This window comes from Stegodyphus dumicola, chromosome 5 (genome assembly GCF_044657685.1).
Source record: "Stegodyphus dumicola isolate Sdum_Otavi_A_Nest chromosome 5, ASM4465768v1".
Taxonomy (NCBI): Eukaryota; Metazoa; Arthropoda; class Arachnida; order Araneae; family Eresidae; genus Stegodyphus; species Stegodyphus dumicola.
This window is the reverse complement of record NC_140772.1, coordinates 93,296,658-93,316,232: the sequence shown is the minus strand read 5'-3', so window position 1 is coordinate 93,316,232 and position 19,575 is coordinate 93,296,658. Positions and strand designations below refer to the sequence as shown.

The 19,575-nt window shown below is 31.2% G+C and overlaps 1 protein-coding gene across 5 annotated transcripts in view; it reads left to right on the top strand.

Annotated features, from left to right (window-relative positions):
* LOC118188464 (cell adhesion molecule Dscam1-like) overlaps nucleotides 1-19,322 on the top strand; it is a 572,681-nt gene extending 553,359 nt beyond the window's left edge. For 3 of the 5 annotated variants that reach the window (XR_015041171.1, XM_085816872.1, XM_085816871.1), the window contains one exon: nucleotides 18,962-19,322. Coding sequence is in view for 2 of the 5 variants with exons in the window: in XM_085816872.1 (XP_085672998.1) it covers nucleotides 18,962-18,972 (11 nt within the window). In the remaining 3 variants the exon portion in view is untranslated. Of the gene's footprint in view, nucleotides 1-17,692; nucleotides 17,786-18,961 lie in introns of all 5 variants that reach the window. The other 2 variants (XR_015041170.1, XR_015041169.1) reach the window with 1 other exon arrangement.
* Nucleotides 19,323-19,575: the final 253 nt, after the last annotated feature.

Here is a 19,575-nt window from a genome sequence, read left to right as displayed (position 1 = left end):
CGCGAGCTAGAAATTTACTTTCTGACAGAAAAATGAGAAACGAGAAGAACAGAAAAGCACATTAATATAAAATAACTGGTTAGTAAAATTTAATGTTCACTCTACAAGCTTTAAAATAATAAATACTATACGCGCATTTTAAATATGCATAAGAAAGATTTTATTATTAGACCAAAGGGACTTTGTCCCTGAAGAACTATTGTGTTCGTTTTGCGATTTTGCGTTGAATCACTATAAATGTCCGTTTCACTTTTCAAACTGTTGTCACCAAATGTTAGAGACCTGCATTATGTTTGAAGAAATTAAATAATGAAAAATCTGCGTAAATGTATGTATATTTCTTGCATTGTGAGAAAACAACGTACAGAGAGCCAGCGAACTTTGAATGCCGTAATCCTCCTACGAATATGGGCATGTGGAAGATCAAATTTGAAATTTGGAATTTGTTTTATGATCGATTTTATAATCGGAATACTTTGAGATTTTTTTTAAAAAATTGTAATTTGTTACTTCCTTTTGCAAAAGGAACTTGTTACTGTTCAGATTATAAGAACTGGGAGGAATTCTATGAACTTTTCTTCTCTGAAATCAAGCACTTAAAACACTTCTAAGCAATTAAATTTCAAAAGTCTTTTTTTTTATAAGTATAAATTGATTTTAATTATAGTCATCACCTAAGCAGTATTGAAAAGTTTTATAACGCTTATATTTATTTGCTTTCCTAACTTGGTGTTTGTGTATTTTTGCACTATTTTGTATTATTTTTATATATTTTACTATTTCTTTAGTGTGTTTTGCATGATAAATTTGTAAGATATTTTCTCCTTTGCCACTGTGTGCTATCGTAATTTTATTGATTAACCCGCTATAAATCGAAAGTCTGGAGAATCTCGATAAGAACATCGCTGAATTTTCGTACCTTCAGCTTCGAAAAGCCTAAACGATTTCAGAACTTCAAGTGTATTTATTACTCAAAAACATGACACTCTTTGGCGACATTTTAAGATGTATCACAAACTTGGAGGAATTCTGAAAATTTTATAAATCGCACTTTCTAAGCTCTAACAGCTATGTGTCTTGAAGTTTCCAGAAATTTTTAATCTGCGTCTTTTAAATATTTTTAATCTTGATTAAAGCTCATATATGAGACTCTGTCAGAGTCTAGACTTAGCTAATGAAGCATTCAGGTCACAGCTGTGAATCAGGCAACTATTCTGCTGTAAAAATCTAGATCTTTAGTTAGGATTTCACATTTTGAGCAGTTTTAATGTGAGATATAAATTAAATATTAAACACAGTTTGAGGCTATTTCTACATTTTCATTCATTTTATTTCTTTACTGTTGTTTATCTTACCCGTGAAACGTTCCTGGAAATAAATGTTTCATTTTCCTATTTCATCTAACTCATTTATTAAAAGAGACTATTATTAAGCGGGCCACAGAACAATATGAATTTAAGAAGGGTCACAGGTGAAAGTTTTAAAATTACTTTAATTAACATATTTTCGAGAATTTATTTTTGGATTGAAACAAATTTTTCTAATCGCTTCGAAATATTTTCCAATAATCTTTCTCAAAAAAATACAAGCATAAAAATCCTAAGTTACTAGTAAAAGAAATCAATTTGAAAAGGTTCTTGTTCTGAAGGCTGAAAGAAGTTTATTCCTGCTAAATAACTGATATATTTATTCATAATATTTCTTGTAAAAATATAAAATACTTAGCCTATTAGGACCTGTATGTCTTTTGATTTACTTAGGAAATACGATGTGTCCTGAATGGGAACAGAGAGCGTACTCAAGCTATGTTCAAAACAGATGTGCAATGGACAACACAAGCAGGAAGGGTTGATTTCACCCTTTATTCTCTATGAGATTACAGATGCTCCCGCACTTCGGGATTCAGAGACCAACCACTTGTGGTCTGACCGTAAAATTATAAAACTACTAACTAAAATTTAAAATAAGAGCTAACTTTGAATTATTTTACAAATGCCTAACGCTAAGACTGGCCTTTTAAATTATTATGTATATAGTACGCAAACTGCCGAAACTGCAATACGTTTTAAAATATCAAGAGGACTAAACCTCTGGCCTTAAAGGCAAACAGCAGCTGACTGAAAACTCGCGTGTAATGCAGTGGCAAGGCGGCTCATTTCCTCTCTCTCTCTCTAACGCTTCGCAAAAAGCCACAACTTAAATACTTGGGCGTTAGCAGTACAATTTGCATAAACAAGTTAACACACTTAAATCTGGCCGGAAGTGGGAAATAAGAAGTGATAGTAAAGTTTTAAAATAAAATAAACGTTAATAAAATTTAAGATCCTTACAAGCCTCTAGTAATAATAAGTGAAATTGTCTGAAAGAGCAAGCAAATTAAAAGACCGGACTAAAAGAGGAAAATGGTTTCAAAGAAGGAACAAAAATAAGTGAATAATAAATTCAAGCTGAAGGCCGAAAGAATGGATTAAAATCTTAGCTCGTTCATATTGAATTATATTTGGTATAGGATTTCATTTCATAACTGAACTGATATTTAATTTCTGTAAAATGTTTTATGTAAAGTTAAATTAACATTTAATTAATTGAATCTGTCGTTATAAATTAAATAAAATTCCACTTTTACGGTTTTGCTTTCAATCCAAAGACTGTATAGCTTTGAATTAATACAAGTTTAAATTCTATACATTTCATCTCTCACAAATTCTTCTGAACTGGTTTAATATATTAGTAAACGGATGCAAAAACACTATGATTCCCAATTTTGTCTCTGAGTATATGAGTGGAAAGTCTCCATTGGAAGCAATTTGGCCGGTGTCTGATTCAGTATAGTTTTATTTACTGTCTGGTAGTCTCTTAATTTTAGTTACAAATTAATTTTTTAAATGGTCTCAAGAACTGTCCTATAGTATTAGTGCAGACATTAAAAGCAACTGATTTTGACGCTTAGTTTTGATGAATGTTTCAGGATTAACTTTCCATTTTGCTTTACATATATCGCCACTAAAATTTTCTATTTAAGTTTTAACCTTCTGATATACATTTCATGAGTGCTTATTGTTACATTAAGATGAAAGATCTATTCTGGACATCACATGACGTCCTCTGCGGTACATTGCATTATAGATATTTTGTGCTGTACTTCATTTATACTTACTTCCTCGAATTCTGAAACAATGATCCTGCAAAGCAAAATGAAAATGTGATCAAAAATTGCAAATTTTGAAATTATAATGTATTTCCCCCGCCTTCCTAGCATGCCTTCGTGGTGTGGTGGTCAGCACGCTAGACGCATTTTCAAGTCCCCTGCTTCCGAAATAACCTAATGTCTCTATAGTGGCGCCCGAACTAAAAAACGAGTGTTGGACGATGATTCTCCACACCCAAGATTTAGCGATTGGGTCCCCTAAAAACACCAGTTGCCCTTTAAGAGGGGGAGTATATAAGGTATTTATCCCACCTTCTTAGCATGCCTTAGTGAGTGGGCGCTGGGCGCGTATTCCAGAGGTCCGCGGATCGATTCCCGGCGAAAGCGGTGCTCATTTTTCATCTCACTTGCTTTCAAAAAATACTTAATTTCTCTACAATATATCCCGATCAATTTTCGTCGTACGGGAGACAAACGTCCTACATTTTAAGTTTTTCGCAACAAGTGTAAGACTTAGTATATGAAATGGGAAACTGCATTAAAAGTTAGATTTCGTTATTTTATTGTTTAAAAAATTTTTATTTAAATTTGTCGTTGCCAAACATGAATATTTTACTCGTTATAAGCATTTCTATACTTAGAAATGCCTCCCGTAAGGGACATCTCTGAATAAGGGACCCTTTTATTAAGGGATATTTCTGTTGATCGCTGTCCATTTGAATGAACCTAAATTGAACCTGAATGAAACCTCTTATTAAGGTACATTCTATTTTTTGGACACTGAAAAAGGTTTTGAAAACACGATGCAGGTAGAGAAGTGCGAGAGATGCGCAGCTAGATGTTATACCAATGCAAATACACAAAAGTTCACTGTTCTACGGCTAATCATTGGTAAGTTATGCGGCATAAATGCATACGTACGTACATACAGAAGTCACGAAAAAAAATCTATTTTAAATTCATGTTAAATTAATTTTAGGATCTGTTTTGGAAGAAAGAGTCATTTATTCTGTCCAAACGCTCAGATATTAGGCAAAAAGAATCTTTCAAATGATTTGAAAATGATAAAAAGGGATATTTACGATGATATATCATACTTCGCGATTACAATACATCTTTTTCTTCGTACAAGAAAGTAAAATGTATTATTTAATTATAACGTTCTTGATGCCATGGAAGCGCTGTACGCAATATGTGTTTAATTGTATCTAAAATATAATTATCGATTATCAAATAATTGGTCGATGTTGTAGCTCTTCAGCAAAGTAACGTATAATACATAGCAAAAGCATTAAATAACTGACATAGTTCGAGGAAAAAGATGTCTGCCACGTACACGATGGCAGTTCTGATCGATGAGAAAGAATAGATAAAATAATTTTTACCTTTACTGAAGTTTAATCGGGTAAAAGTGCGTCCCTTGAGGTTTTACTTGGCAATGAATTATTTGGCTTTAGTTTAATCATTTTTGTCTTGCGTTTCATGTGATATAATTAAACATATTATCCGGAAGAAACTAATGGTAAAAGAACCCATGAACTTCAATTTTATGAATGAACACTTTACTGATATTAAAACGAGGATGTTACGAAATTGTATTTTATGCAATGTCATTAAACAAATTACATTAAAATTATGTTGCACTAAATAATGGATGTATAAGCCTCTTTCTTCATTAACCATATTCTTCAAAAATTATGTACATACTTCCACATTTACATTGTTTTCTATAACATTTAACTGAACACTGTGTATTATATCTGCCAATCTGTTGTGAGAGTTTGGCATGTAAAACCTGGAACAAAATTTAAGTTTATCGGCTACTGATTTCTGTAGATAACAAGGAAAACAAACGTTATCAATACTTCAGATAAATCTAATTTGCATTTAAGATACACATATTTACTATGTTAAAATATAATATTAGTGAATACGCTTTCTTATCAAATTATCTAAACTTGGTATAAGCAAATAACAAGGCATCTTAGTAACCCTCTAAGCGCCATGACCGGCTTTATCCGTTTATGAGAATGTTTTTCACTTGGTCTACAGTTTAAGCTATTCTGCTTTCTTACTTTCTTTAATAATATAAATGTCATCTTTATAAATGTAAGTTTCTGAAAATAGAAACTGAAATAAGTAAATAGTACATAAATTTAGCTAAAAAGGTTGTTCAAATAGAAGTCTTCATGACAGATCGAAAACCCGCGTCGCTCAGAAGAAAGGACAGTTCAAACTCAAACACATTTTAAAATAGATCTTCCTTCCAAACTTGAAATATATTTTAGTTGTATAAAGTATAAAATTTAGCTTAATTTACTGAGCCGTTAGATCATAATGTTTTTTTAAAATTGAGGAAAGGTATAAATTACTACATTCGAATTAAATTATTCAGTACGTATTTTCAATTAAATTAAAGAAAAAAATATGAATATAATTTAGAAATCTCTGACTTTTAAGATATAAAAGGGCTCTTAAGCAAACCATTTGTTCAATAAAAGATAGCGTTGCTAGAAAAACGAAAATCTTGTTTATGAAAGGCTTGAACGTTATCCTCGAAGCAAATTATTTCATTTCCAAATCGCCTTTAAATAGTTTGAATTAAGGAATTCTAAATCAGACTTTAAGGAAGTTTTATTCTTACTAGTGTGATAAAACGTTCCTTTTTTATTGTAAATATTATTATTTCTTTTGCGTTATATTATTTATTTCACCCCAAGAGTCTTGAATATGTTGAGAGCTAAATTAGGATGCAATTTTTAAAGGCGTTAATAGCGTTCCTTCGTTTTAATCTTAGTCGTGACAAGTAGATCAGTATTAAATTTTAAATCGGGAGGTACCCTCACTCTTTGTAGATTTAATCGGTCAGCTACTTAAAATATATGTTACTGGTCATTTCACTGCGTTCATTTTTTTATATGATAAGTGTCTATCATAGGTAAATTTCGATCTTCATGCTGTCCAGACTTCTCGAAGATGTAATAATCGTTAGGTTTGGAGGTTTTGAATCTATAAAGATCATAAAACTTTGCACGTAATAAAATATCAGTTCCAAATTGGGTTCTTGGATTGACATAACATCCTCTCTTTATAGATACTTTGCTTTTTTCTTTTTGTTCAAATATTTGTGATTTTTCTTTTGTGCTTCTGAAATATTTATTTTAGCATCTTGTGGCAATTGATGACATCTTATTGATGATGTTTTGTTTTTCAATTTTCGAATCTTCTTTGATTCTCATCTTTGTCTCAGTTCACAACTTTAACGATGCCATGCCCAACGACGATCAAGTGGTTCATAATCCTCAAACCTTTGCTTCTTATAATGTGATTTTGATACAAAAGTGCGCCTATTGATTAGCATCCCATACAACTAGCGATTATGTTTTCGGCATCATAGTTTCCGAATAAAAGCGTTCTGTGGTAACGGTATCCTCGACTTAGTCAGTAGCAAAATGAAATTTATTATAATATATATTCTGTATAGATATAAATTTAGATATATATTTAAAAGAATGGCTTCGCCAAAGATTGATGAGATGTAAATAGTGAGTATGTAACTGTATACTAAAAATTTATTTTTATATCTCTGCTTCATGGAAAAAATATGTATAAATATCTGCTGATGATAAATATCATATCTGTTAGGCAGCATCGGCTGAGCGGTTAAGTCGCTGAACAGTGGTAGTTCGGTCCGAAGTTCGAATACCGCGAAGGGGCTGGCTGGTGTTCATGTGTAACGTGTATACGAACCAGTTTCCGTTATAAAGTTCTCCATGAAGGCATTTGTCCCCTTAGGGGATAATCCTAGAGGATTTACCTTAATGAGATAAGTCAAGCTACACACTTTTAATATTTATTTTAGCTTAATTCTTAATTGTCTCTTTTATTTAATAAAGGTCAGTGTAGGAGAAGACGAACATAATTATCTTTGATAATAACTATCAGCAATCACTTCTTATACGTACAGTCTGTTTGATTTCAAATTCTGGGTAAGATATGAACTCAATATAATTTTGTAAGTTTCACTTCTGAACTTGCACTATGTTGCTATGTCTTTTATTTAGCTTTGCAAATATTTCTATATGTATTGTCAGTCAATTTTGATGTGTCCCATGAAAACAAAAATTACTTGTTATTGACAGCGGCGTAGTGAAAACAATCAAATTCCTTACTCTAACATTGCGAAAAATAATGCTGAAACAACTATTAAACAGTTAAATTATTACAATGCTATAAATGGTTATTAAAAATGCAGTTTACAGACGAGAGCACTTAGCTAAAAAACGGAAGTTCTGAGCAAAGCAATTCCATTCTTATTTGGAATTTTAAGTTATACTTTTCAAAACATCGAATTAGGTAGAAGTTAGCATTAATCGATACTAATTGCGTATCATTTGTTATATACATTATGATTGCTATAAATATTAAAATTATCTTGAACATGTTTTGCCAAAAAAAAAAAATAGATAAAGAAAATGTATTTATATTTTATGTTACGTTTTGTAAAATTTATGTTTAGATGAATGTTTAATGTTTTGCAAAAATTAGCTTAAAAACTTATAATTTCTGACTATATTAACCAATTGAATGGCAACATGCTTAATTTGAGAGAAATATAAATTAAAATTAAATAAAAGAGTTATAAGGTATTTCTCCAGCCTTCCTAGCATGCCTTCGTGGTGTGGTGGTCTGCACGCTGGGAGCGTATTCCAGAGGTCCGTGGTTCGATTCCCGGAGAAGGCGTTGCTCATTTTTCATCTTTCCTACTTCAAAAAAATACCTAATGTCTCTACAGAGTTATTAATGTATTTGGAGATGTTTTAACAACCCTTTTGAGAATTTTGCATTCTTTAAACTCTGTTTTCCCAGCTTCCAATTTTTGAATAATTCCTCTAATTTAAAGTATAAAACATATAGAGATATTAATTCAGAAGTCAAACAACAAAAATCACCGTTAATTTACAAAACTTTCACAGGACTAGTTTCGATGGTTTTACCGAACCATCATCTTCAGCTGCAAAACCGCAAATGAACAAGATAGGAAATAATGTTTAGATAAGATAAGAAAGAATGGACAAGAATAAGCAAGTGGCGCCATCTGTTGGCGAAACCAGAACTAAAACATAATTTCTCTAAAAGCCGAAGGCAAATTTGGATTGGAATTAGGATCGTTAACTAGAACAGAAAGATTTTTATGAATGTGAAATGCCTCTAGAAAATCCAGTTCTCCAATGGAAGATGTTTTTTGAATAATTTTGGCAGCAGAAAAATTGAAAGTGTGATTTTCGGACCAACAATGTTGAGCAACAGAAGACTTCTGTGTTTCCTTTTTTCTAACATATGCCTCATGTTCTTTGACGCGAAATTTTAAGGCTCTCTTAGTTTGGCCAATGTAAATTAAACCGCACTGGCAAGGAATCCTATAAATACCCCAGGAATTCATATCCGGAATGGGGTCCTTGAGTATAGAAGTTGGAATTTTATTGATGGGAGAGTAAACAACCCGAAAGTTAAATTTCTGCAAAATATGTGCAACTTTATAGCTAATTGATGGAAAGAAGGGAATGACAACAGAATTTTTATAATCTCCTAAAATAAGAGTGTGGCTTTTAGTGTGTTGAGATGAGAATTTTTTAACTGCTTGATTAATAATGTTGGGTGAAAAGCCCCTGTCAATAGCTATTGCTTTTAAATAATTTAGTTCTTCATCAAGGGCTAGTTTGGAGGAGCAAACTTGAAGAGCACGGAAAACATAGGAATAAAATGAAGCTAACTTTTGTTTAGTCGGATGACATGATTTAAAGTGTGGTGGAAGGCAAACCGATGAAGCCATGGGAAGCCCCCTCAGTCCCATCCTGGCTGATATCTACATGCATTATTATGAATCAAAATTGTTTGAAACTTTAAACTTCCCGGCATGGTTCCGCTACATAGACGATACTTTTACCCTGTTTGAAGGTAATAAAGATGATTTAAATAGAGTTCTTTCAACAATGAATTCTATTGATCCTGCTATTCAGTTCACTTTTGAACTTGAGACTTGCAATTCTCTTCCGTTTCTCGACATTCTGGTCACACGTAACACATCCAACTTCAGTACTACAGTTTACCGTAAACCTTCATCGGTTTGCCTTCCACCACACTTTAAATCATGTCATCCGACTAAACAAAAGTTAGCTTCATTTTATTCCTATGTTTTCCGTGCTCTTCAAGTTTGCTCCTCCAAACTAGCCCTTGATGAAGAACTAAATTATTTAAAAGCAATAGCTATTGACAGGGGCTTTTCACCCAACATTATTAATCAAGCAGTTAAAAAATTCTCATCTCAACACACTAAAAGCCACACTCTTATTTTAGGAGATTATAAAAATTCTGTTGTCATTCCCTTCTTTCCATCAATTAGCTATAAAGTTGCACATATTTTGCAGAAATTTAACTTTCGGGTTGTTTACTCTCCCATCATTAAAATTCCAACTTCTATACTCAAGGACCCCATTCCGGATATGAATTCCTGGGGTATTTATAGGATTCCTTGCCAGTGCGGTTTAATTTACATTGGCCAAACTAAGAGAGCCTTAAAATTTCGCGTCAAAGAACATGAGGCATATGTTAGAAAAAAGGAAACACAGAAGTCTTCTGTTGCTCAACATTGTTGGTCCGAAAATCACACTTTCAATTTTTCTGCTGCCAAAATTATTCAAAAAACATCTTCCATTGGAGAACTGGATTTTCTAGAGGCATTTCACATTCATAAAAATCTTTCTGTTCTAGTTAACGATCCTAATTCCAATCCAAATTTGCCTTCGGCTTTTAGAGAAATTATGTTTTAGTTCTGGTTTCGCCAACAGATGGCGCCACTTGCTTATTCTTGTCCATTCTTTCTTATCTTATCTAAACATTATTTCCTATCTTGTTCATTTGCGGTTTTGATGGTTCGGTAAAACCATCGAAACTAGTCCTGTGAAAGTTTTGTAAATTAACGCTGATTTTTGTTGTTTGACTTCTGAATTAGTATTTATTCGGCGTGTTATTGTGTCTTAAATATAGAGATATATTGTTAATTATTTGAAATTTGCTACAGCATGTTTTATTACTACCTTCTTCTACTGGCAAAATTTATTATTATTTTCTTTATTTACAAATTCTAATGCCAAAATATAATTGAAAATCAATCTTTATTCCTATGAAGAGCATTATATGAAGCAGTTATAAACTTTTGAGGGGTATAATGAAAACTGAAGTAGAAATATATATTTTAATTGTTATTTTTTCCTAAATTTTAATTAAAGAAATGTTACCAGAATTGTTTAATGTCGCTCTGAGTAATAAACATCAAAATTACTTATTTGGCCACCTCGTCTTTTCCGTAATACATCCGCGGTGATTTATATATGATGCACAAAGCTGCATTGAAGATTTCTCTCTCTTCTGGATTACTTACATAAAATTGAAGATTTAAATTTTAAAATTCTAAAACATTGCTTCATTCTATTTTAAACACCATTCCTGTTATTTTATTTTACAATTAATCTCGTTGATTGTTGTGAACACTTTTTGAACGTACGTTCTCCCAGCCAGCTTTTTTCGAAGCCATAGAAGCGAAGTTTTAAGTCAACATTAAAAAGTTCGAGAGAAAAGTACTTATTTTGAATATTGATGTATCTTTTAATAGATAATCTGAACAAAATAGTTGGATTTTCTGAAAGTCTGATTGAATGTACATAAAAATTAGCAAAGAATTCCTATCATTCAATAATGTTCAAGTTTCAGTTAAGATTGTAAAAAGCAATGAGCTGAAAATAATTTCAATTTCATATCTGATATACTAAGTTTCGCAGTAAACGTTTGAGCTTTATTTTAATTCCGTTTGCACCAAAATAAAATACAAACATACATTTGAATGATCACATCATGGATTTTAAATGCTAAACTAATAAAGGAATATATGCTTCTTAATAAGGTTTTGATGATAAGAGAACATGTCACCACAGAAACAGAATTCAGACACACCCTTAAAATGATTTGAAACATGATGTCATCCTTTTCATCGTCTTGTCAGCTGACGGGGGGCAGAAATGTTGAAAGAAAGTATTGCATCTAATTCTCATAATATTCTGTGATACATTATTTTTTGAAATATTCGTGACATCCATTGTGAAGCTTGTCTTGAATATATCAAAATTTTGTAAAAGCGAGTACAAAGAAAATAATGAGTTATGATATTTATTTTTTTCCTGATATTTCAATCATTATTTAGGAAAGTTACATTGTTAAATTATTCAGATTTACAAAGGTATGTATTTTTTGATTCATTTCTGTAAGCTATAATATTATTTAAATATAATACATGAGCATAATAACCGAACATGCAATTTTTTCATCGAAATTTGAAAATCTTAAAAAAGAAGGTAATGCATTTTGATGGCAGATTTGGTTTAGTCTTTAGTAAAAGCAATGTTATTTCGTGCCATCATTGTTTACGAATTCGGTGATGTATGTATGAGCTTCTTCGTTTTTAGAATACAGTATGAATTTTTCTGCCTTATTAACATATATTACGCATGTAGTCTTTACTTCTGGCATATAAGTGTGTTAAAAATAATGCTATTATCCATTTTTATAATCCGTTATTTCTTTCATTTTTTCGCGTATCAGCCTTAACTTAATAGCTGTCGTACTCAGCTCGTTTTCCTAAGGTGGATTTATTAGTACTTTATAAACTGATTATATTTTTTAACTGAAATAATAATGATAAATATATTACATTGTATATTTAAACTTAAATTAATTTTTTATGCATGTTAAAGTTTGCTTGTTATATTTGTCTTTTTTATGAAAAAAATTGTTTGAATAACCTTTCAAATTATTGTTCATTGAAATTCCATTAGTTATTCAGATTCGAGTCTTCAATTCCTGTATGGAAATGCAATTATAGAATTGAATCATTTAGTGCCAATTGCTTTTGGTAGTTGGAGTTTCTGAATAATCCAGAACTTCGTACATGCTTTGAAACTTCAAAAATAAGAACATCAGGATGTCTTTCTTCTACGAATCGGATAATTGAAGTGATTATTTTTAGCGTTACAGAAAATGTTTTTACGCGAAAGCGCGATTAACTGTAAATTTAATTTACAAAAGTGTATTCGAATAATTTTATTTAAAGTTAATAATTTTTACTCACTCATAATTAAATTTCAGTTTATTCAGAGCATTTCCCTTTATTACATGTTCAGTCTATTCTAGAAATGTCCTCTTTCTTTTTTTTCCTCTTCCAGCTCTTAAAGAAATTAGAATAGGATAAAAATTTATAACAATTTTATATCTTTTGTTTGGGCTTGTTGTAGTTGTTTAAACATTCTTCCTCAGATTTTATGGCCGTAGAATACTGTTATTAACTGGTATTATTTTAAATATTAACAGGCTTTTTTATTGGCGCTTTAGCCAATTCGTAATTCCATTAGTGATGATGAACCTCTGTAGTTTAAGGAGTTTAAGATTTTGTAGTTTAAGACTCTGTAGTTTAAGATTTTGCACCAGATAATGATTCTAATATAATAGAACTCCATGACAGTATTAATAACATATTTTTATACTTATATCTTACTTGTATAAACATCTTTCGACATACCAAATATACCGTATATTTCCGTGTATAAGTCGAGAATCTTTAGAATATTTCCTGAAGCTAAATTACGGGAGTCGGCTTATATAAGAATCTGCAAATCTTACATAACAAATTGGCACTTCTTAAATTAAATTAACGAAAATGACAAAATCGCAGGTATAGCATTTTTTCATTTCTTTAGTTTATATTTCTTAAAAATAATTTTAAATGACATGAGTAGTTCCTTTTGTACAAATAAATCTTTTCATTTTCTATATTGTTTATATTGCTGAATTCCCCCCTCCAATTTCGAGTTTTTTTTTTTTTTTTTTTCATTTACATAGAAATACTGAGTTGCAATACTATTGTTAGAATTTGCAGTAAATACGATCATCAACAGTTTGAAATTTGCAGTATAAGAATATCTCTTCCCACTCATCTTTCAGAAAAAATAATTAAACTGAAACTAAAATTTTCATAGATACAATAAATTGTATACAAGACAACCAATGCATGAAAATTATGTGCTAGCTTCAGATGGGGTTTACGAGAATTAAAACTGGCATCTTTAGCGTCTCGCATTTCCTGTACAGCGATTTGATTGGGAAAACGTTCGCTCTCATAGCTGTATGATTTTCTGCGTTGACTCACTTTTCAAACTGTTGCCGCCAAATATTATCGCCATGTATTATATTTAAAGAAACTACATAATAAATGTATGAATGTATGAATGTTTTTCGCATTGGGAAAAAAAAGCGGGATTTAGAGTCATCAAATTTTGAAAACCTTAGCCCTTCGACAGAACATGGGCACTCGGAAGTCCGAATTTTATTATCTGTTCGAATTATGTAAACCTTTAATGAATTTTTGACTAACAAAATCAAAGCTTTCAAAACGAACATTGGCAACACTGTACGAAAAAAAAAATATCTCCAGCGCGCGAGACTATATATCGGAAATTCTAAATGGATGTTGTTTTTAAATATTTTGTGATATTGCTGTTGAATTGAATTTTATGTGGTTTAAGTTCGAAAACATTTAATAAATAAACGTAACACACAAAACATTGAAAAAACGCTCTTTTGAGGGTAATACATATTCTGAAACCTTTCATATTTTCTTTCTTCCTCCCTTTCTTTTTTTTCCTCCGTTTCGGCTCATATATGGGTTTTTAATTTTAGGTAAATTTTGAGAAAAGTCTGGGCTTATGAAAGGATCGACTTATATGCGGAAATATACGGTAATAAAATTATGAATTATTTCCACGCACCCGAGTAAATACGCTCAAGAATGTTTTGCGGATATGAATATGGCAGAATATATACGATACAGCTCTTACTTATAGTAAAAGAAGAGGTTGATTAAAGAAACGAAACGATAAATTGTCGGAATAAAGACTACTCTTCGAATGATTTTGAGAACATTAGGGAGTCTAAGATCATAATAAATCGGAACAAAAAATCGTTAAATGGCATTTAAGAGGGAAAATAGACAACCTTGAATTTCTCTAATTTATTTACTAACTAAACTCTCAAACCAAATTTAATATGACGTCAAATTTCACGCAATTTTAAATTAAATATCTCAGCCAATTTTTTTCGTGTGGATGTCAAAACGGGAGTGAGGAGGTATATTTTATTTTGATAACGAGTAAAAAATATTCCTAAACATGCATTAAGACACGAGTAATGCATAAAAATTAGATTCCGAATTTTTTACAAAACGTTTCTGTGTTTGCAAATTTACGTCTACAACTAACGCTTGCGAAAATGAAGAAGTCGGTTAACGATTCATGTAGTTATGGTGTATGTGTGTGTATACATACAGTGGATGGACAAAAATATGGAAACACCTTGTGAAATGCATGTTTGTAAAGAAAGATTGATTTTAATGAAATATGTAGGTGGCGCTGGCTTTTTTGACTACTGACGCCACCTATATAACTTAGTAAATGTGCTAAACAGTTCAGTTGTTGTCGGAGTACTGTTATGTGAGGTTGTCATTGCATTATGTCAGAGTTAACAGACTTCGAACGTGGGCAAATTGTTGGAGCACGTATGGTAGGTGCTTCCGTAAGCAAGGTAGCCGAGGTGTTTAGTGTTTCAAGAGGTACTGTATCGAAGATTTATTCCGCATATTTTAAAAGCGGAAAAACATCATCTGCTAAATCACAGCGCGGACGAAAGTGTCTCCTGAGTGATCGTGACAGACGATCATTAAGGGCAATTCTGACGAAAAATAAGAAGACCACAGCTGCAAAAGTTACTGCTGAAATGAATGTTGTGTTACCGAACCCTGTGAGTACCAAAACAATTAGAAGAGAGCTTCATAAACAGGGAATTGCTGGCCGTGCTGCAATTGAGAAGCCACTCATCAGTGATGCTAATGCCCGTAACAGGAAAAGGTGGTGTTTAAGTCATAAAGCCTGGACTATAGAGCAGTGGAAGCGAGTAATATGGTCTGACGAGTCTTCTTTCGCATTGTTTCCCACTTCTGGCCGAGTTTACGTCTGGAGAACGCCATCTCAAGCCTATAATACAGACTGCTTGTTGCCAAGAGTGAAACATGGTGGGGGTTCTGTTATGGTTTGGGCAGCCATATCGTGGTTCTCTGCTAGACCCATGATAACTGTGTAAGGGCACATGACTGCCAAGACTTATGTGAACATTTTGGCCGCTCAAGTTCATCCCATGATACAAACTTTGTTCCCCGATGGTGATGGTGTCTTCCAAGACGACAAAGCCCCTGTTCACACAGCTCACATTGTCCAGGACTGGTTTTCTGAGCACGAGGATGAGTTGTCCCATCTCCCCTGGCCACCACAGTCACCAGACCTGAATATTATCGAACCTTTGTGGTTTACATTGGAACGGAAAGTGCGTTCTCGTTATCCACCGCCAACATTGTTATCTGAACTTGCCACCGTTTTGCAGGAAAAATGGTATAATATTCCCTTGGCAAACATACAGGAACTGTATTTATCCATTCCGAGACGACTGCAAGCTGTTTTGGATGGCAACGGGTTTCCTACACCATATTAAGCAAAGAAACATGTTTTTTTAAAGGTGTTTCCATATTTTTGTCCAACCCCTGTATATATAAAGAGAGAGAGATAGTGACAGATAGATTAGATATAGTATATTTTAAAATTAGTTATTTTTTATAATAGACTGTATTTAACTAGATTAAAAAAAGTACAGAATTAGAGTAGATCGAACTACATTTATAAAATATGGCTATATGTATCATATAACCATATGTAGCAACAGCATTTATGAAATTTGAACATTATCTTTTAAAATTTTCACAAAAATAAGTCTTCGTTTTCCTCATAAAAATGTGGCAATAATGACTCGCGTTAAGACCCGTAATTCAAAAAAGTCATGTTGTTGTCATGTCTGGAAATATTTATCTCACAGAATTTTACTGAATCCCTATGTTTATTTATATTTTAAAAAACATTGAACACAGATTGTGGTCGCCATGAAAGGTTCTTATATTAATCCAATTAGTTTTAAGTTCCTGGGTTCATGAAAAACTTTAATTTTGTGAAATCCTTAAGTCATAAAATAATTTGGAGATCATTAGTACAGAATGTAACTATAACTTTCAGTTTGTGAGTGATAAATAATTTTGATAATTGTGAACTTTAAATGTAAATAAAAACTTATTTTAGCACAAATTTTGTTCCATGCCTTCTTCGCAGCTGAAAATACTACTTAATCTAAACTCAAGATTATATTTGCAGTTTATCAGTGTATGAATGCAATAAATTTGATTGAGATGAGAAGAGATTAAGGCGATTTTTAATAAGCTTGTGATATGAGTTATGAGATGTGGACTGAATATCATCATGCATAAGATATTGATTACACGTCAGACACGAAGCGTTAATGGAATCTTAATTATCTTGCCTTTGATAGACCTCTTTGATCATCTGTCTTCTGGTCTGCAGCAAATGCAATTTGCATTGTATAATGTGAAAGTGAAATCAATGAATACAATGATAGGAGTGTGTGTTATAGTACAGCCTCAAGTATCCTTTATAAATTTCCAAACCTTGTCAAAAAATATCAGAATAAAAAGTAAGCCAAACATAGTAATTTGTTTGAGAGATTAGTATCAGTTAAAATTTTCAAATAAAAAATCAATGTTGTACTGAAAATGCTCATTCGTTTCAGTAGCTATTTCTTCATTCGTTTCACTAGCTATCTATTCAAAGATAATGTTTATTATTATTTTTTTCCATTGACTACTTTCCAGTGACAATTCTCGCAAAGATACGTTTTTGAATTTAATCAGGAACAATATTTTATTGAAGATAGTAGAATATTTTTAATTAATTTATTAGGCTTCTTTTCTGATCTAAATTATTTAAATATTTTAAAGTAGATTATTACGAAAACATTTATTTGCTTCTCTCCTTACTTTTCATAAAATAAGTGAAAACATGGTAAAAATTTCATAAAATGTATTCTAATGCCTTTCAGTGTAGGTTGAGCAATAATTGAAAGTATTTAATTTCTTAATCTAATTCCATTATTAAAAAATGTCTTCAATTTGCCCGACTATATTACTAAACACGTATGCAAAGCAATATTTATTTTTTCTTGGCTAAGTTATCTTTCGAAAATGGTTTAACTTAAAACCCCACAAATTGCTTCCTTTAGAATAATAATTATTTACTTAGTTTTTAATCTATAAATTATGAATAAAAGTTTCCGAATAAAGAAGAAGCATTAATACATTTTGTTTTCTTAACCCAAAGGGGCAATTTGCCCAGAATGGCTGTTAATTTCGTTTTGGCATTTTGCGTCGTCTACTGCAATACAAAAAGGCGTTTTACTTTTCAAATTGTTGCCACCAAATATTATCGCTCTGTATTATATTTAAGGAAATTAAGTAATGAAGAATCTGCAGGAATTTATGTATATTTCTAGCATTGTGGAAAAACAACGGTACCTGAAGACATGAAATTTTGAATAAAGTAGTCCTCCACTCGAATATGGGCATCTAGAAGCCCAAATTTAGAGGTTGGATTTTTTATTATTTATTTCATATTTTGTAAAAATTCAACGAATTTTTTATTAACAAACTCAAAGATTCCGAAACAAGCAATGGCAGCACAGTACGGAGAAACAAATTATCTCCAGTGCTCGAGACTGAGTATCGGAAATTCTAAAGATGTGCTCTTTTTAAATATTTTGTGATATTGCTGTTGAATTACATTTTATGTTTTACGTGTGAAGAATATAATATTTAATTAACGGAGGTAATATACAAAACGTTAAATAAGATCCTGAACTTTTTCCAATAGTTTATTTATTTATTTATTTTTTAAATAAGCCGCTAGAGTTTAAACAAAATCTGAGATTAAAGTTTTTCTGCTCAAAAATGTTAAAATTTCATAATATATGTTTCCAGAATGCCCCTTTTTAAAGGATTGAAATTTGTCTTAAAAATTAAATATGAAATTTTCACGCAATATAACAGCAGAAGAGTATTAATTAAAACTTCTTTTAAATATTACTGAAAATTTATTGACTAAATTTTATTTTGTTCATCTTCATTTTTTTAATGAATTTTTTTTACAGTATTTTTTTTTCAAATGATTTAAGTATATAAAATATTTTGTATGTATATGATTATGCATCCAATTTTAATTTATGCATTTTCGACTTTATTTTTCTTTTTAAATATATGCCAATGTTTTGGATCTACTAATAGTCATTTTAATCTGTAGCACTAAAAATATATTTATCTATTTGTGTTTCCCTGTTTTAGGATGGGATCACATTTATGTGATTTCAGATTATGGAGTAACTTTTTCTTTAAAATAATAAGTTTAATATTATTATTCTAAGAGTGGAAACAATACATATACTGCAGGTATTAAATATTGTTTTATTCTGAGGTAACTGAAAATCTTCAGCTTTACCCAAAAATTTAATATAAGAACTAATTTTTGAATCAGTTCTTGGAATATTTGGAGGCATGAGTGTAAAAACATCATGAAATAAAAAAGTTTGTTGCTGGAACAATTTTTAACGCTTGAAAATTTTCTCAAGTTGAAAGAAATAAATATGCTGAAAGCTATCACAATTTTTTGTTGCCAGTTTTAACCAATTTTCTTATAAATATACATATTTAACCGAAAAAAGAAACGTCGTTGACATTTGTTATTAAATCTTCTCTTCTTGTTATTTCAGGATTTTCGTAGGTGGATATGTCACATACGGGTTTGCTTGAAGGAAAGAGCTCCTTTTTCCTCTTATCACTATGATTTGATGAAAGAAAATATTAAACAAATTGATGGTGAAGAAAGAACCTATTACAACCTTCATATGATATCTCCAACCTGCGGGTAATTTTAATATTATGAATGAATAATTATCTCATTTCTCTTCGAGGTTGAACTGCAGTGAATATCTCAAACATTTGTAAATTATCATCATTTTGTAAAAAGACACGCTGTTCTATTTCATATTTATTCTTAATATCTATATTGTATCAAATCATAAACTGTAAATTTGACATTCGGTGAGAAGCTCAATAAAATGTAAAAAATCATGAGATTTCTCTCTTTTATTTATACATATTGAACATTATTGAAATACTATTTTCTTTAACGAAATAAATGCGCACAAAAATTTAACTTTTAATCGAAAGACATCTACGTACATATTTTAATTATTTTTTAGAATGAATTGAAATTCAGCAGTCACTAATTTTAATTGATGTACACTGAACAAAAAAGAGACAGGTTCTCCCGTTCTACTGGGCTGATTGACGAAATTCAAATTCGTCTTTTATATTCCGAAAG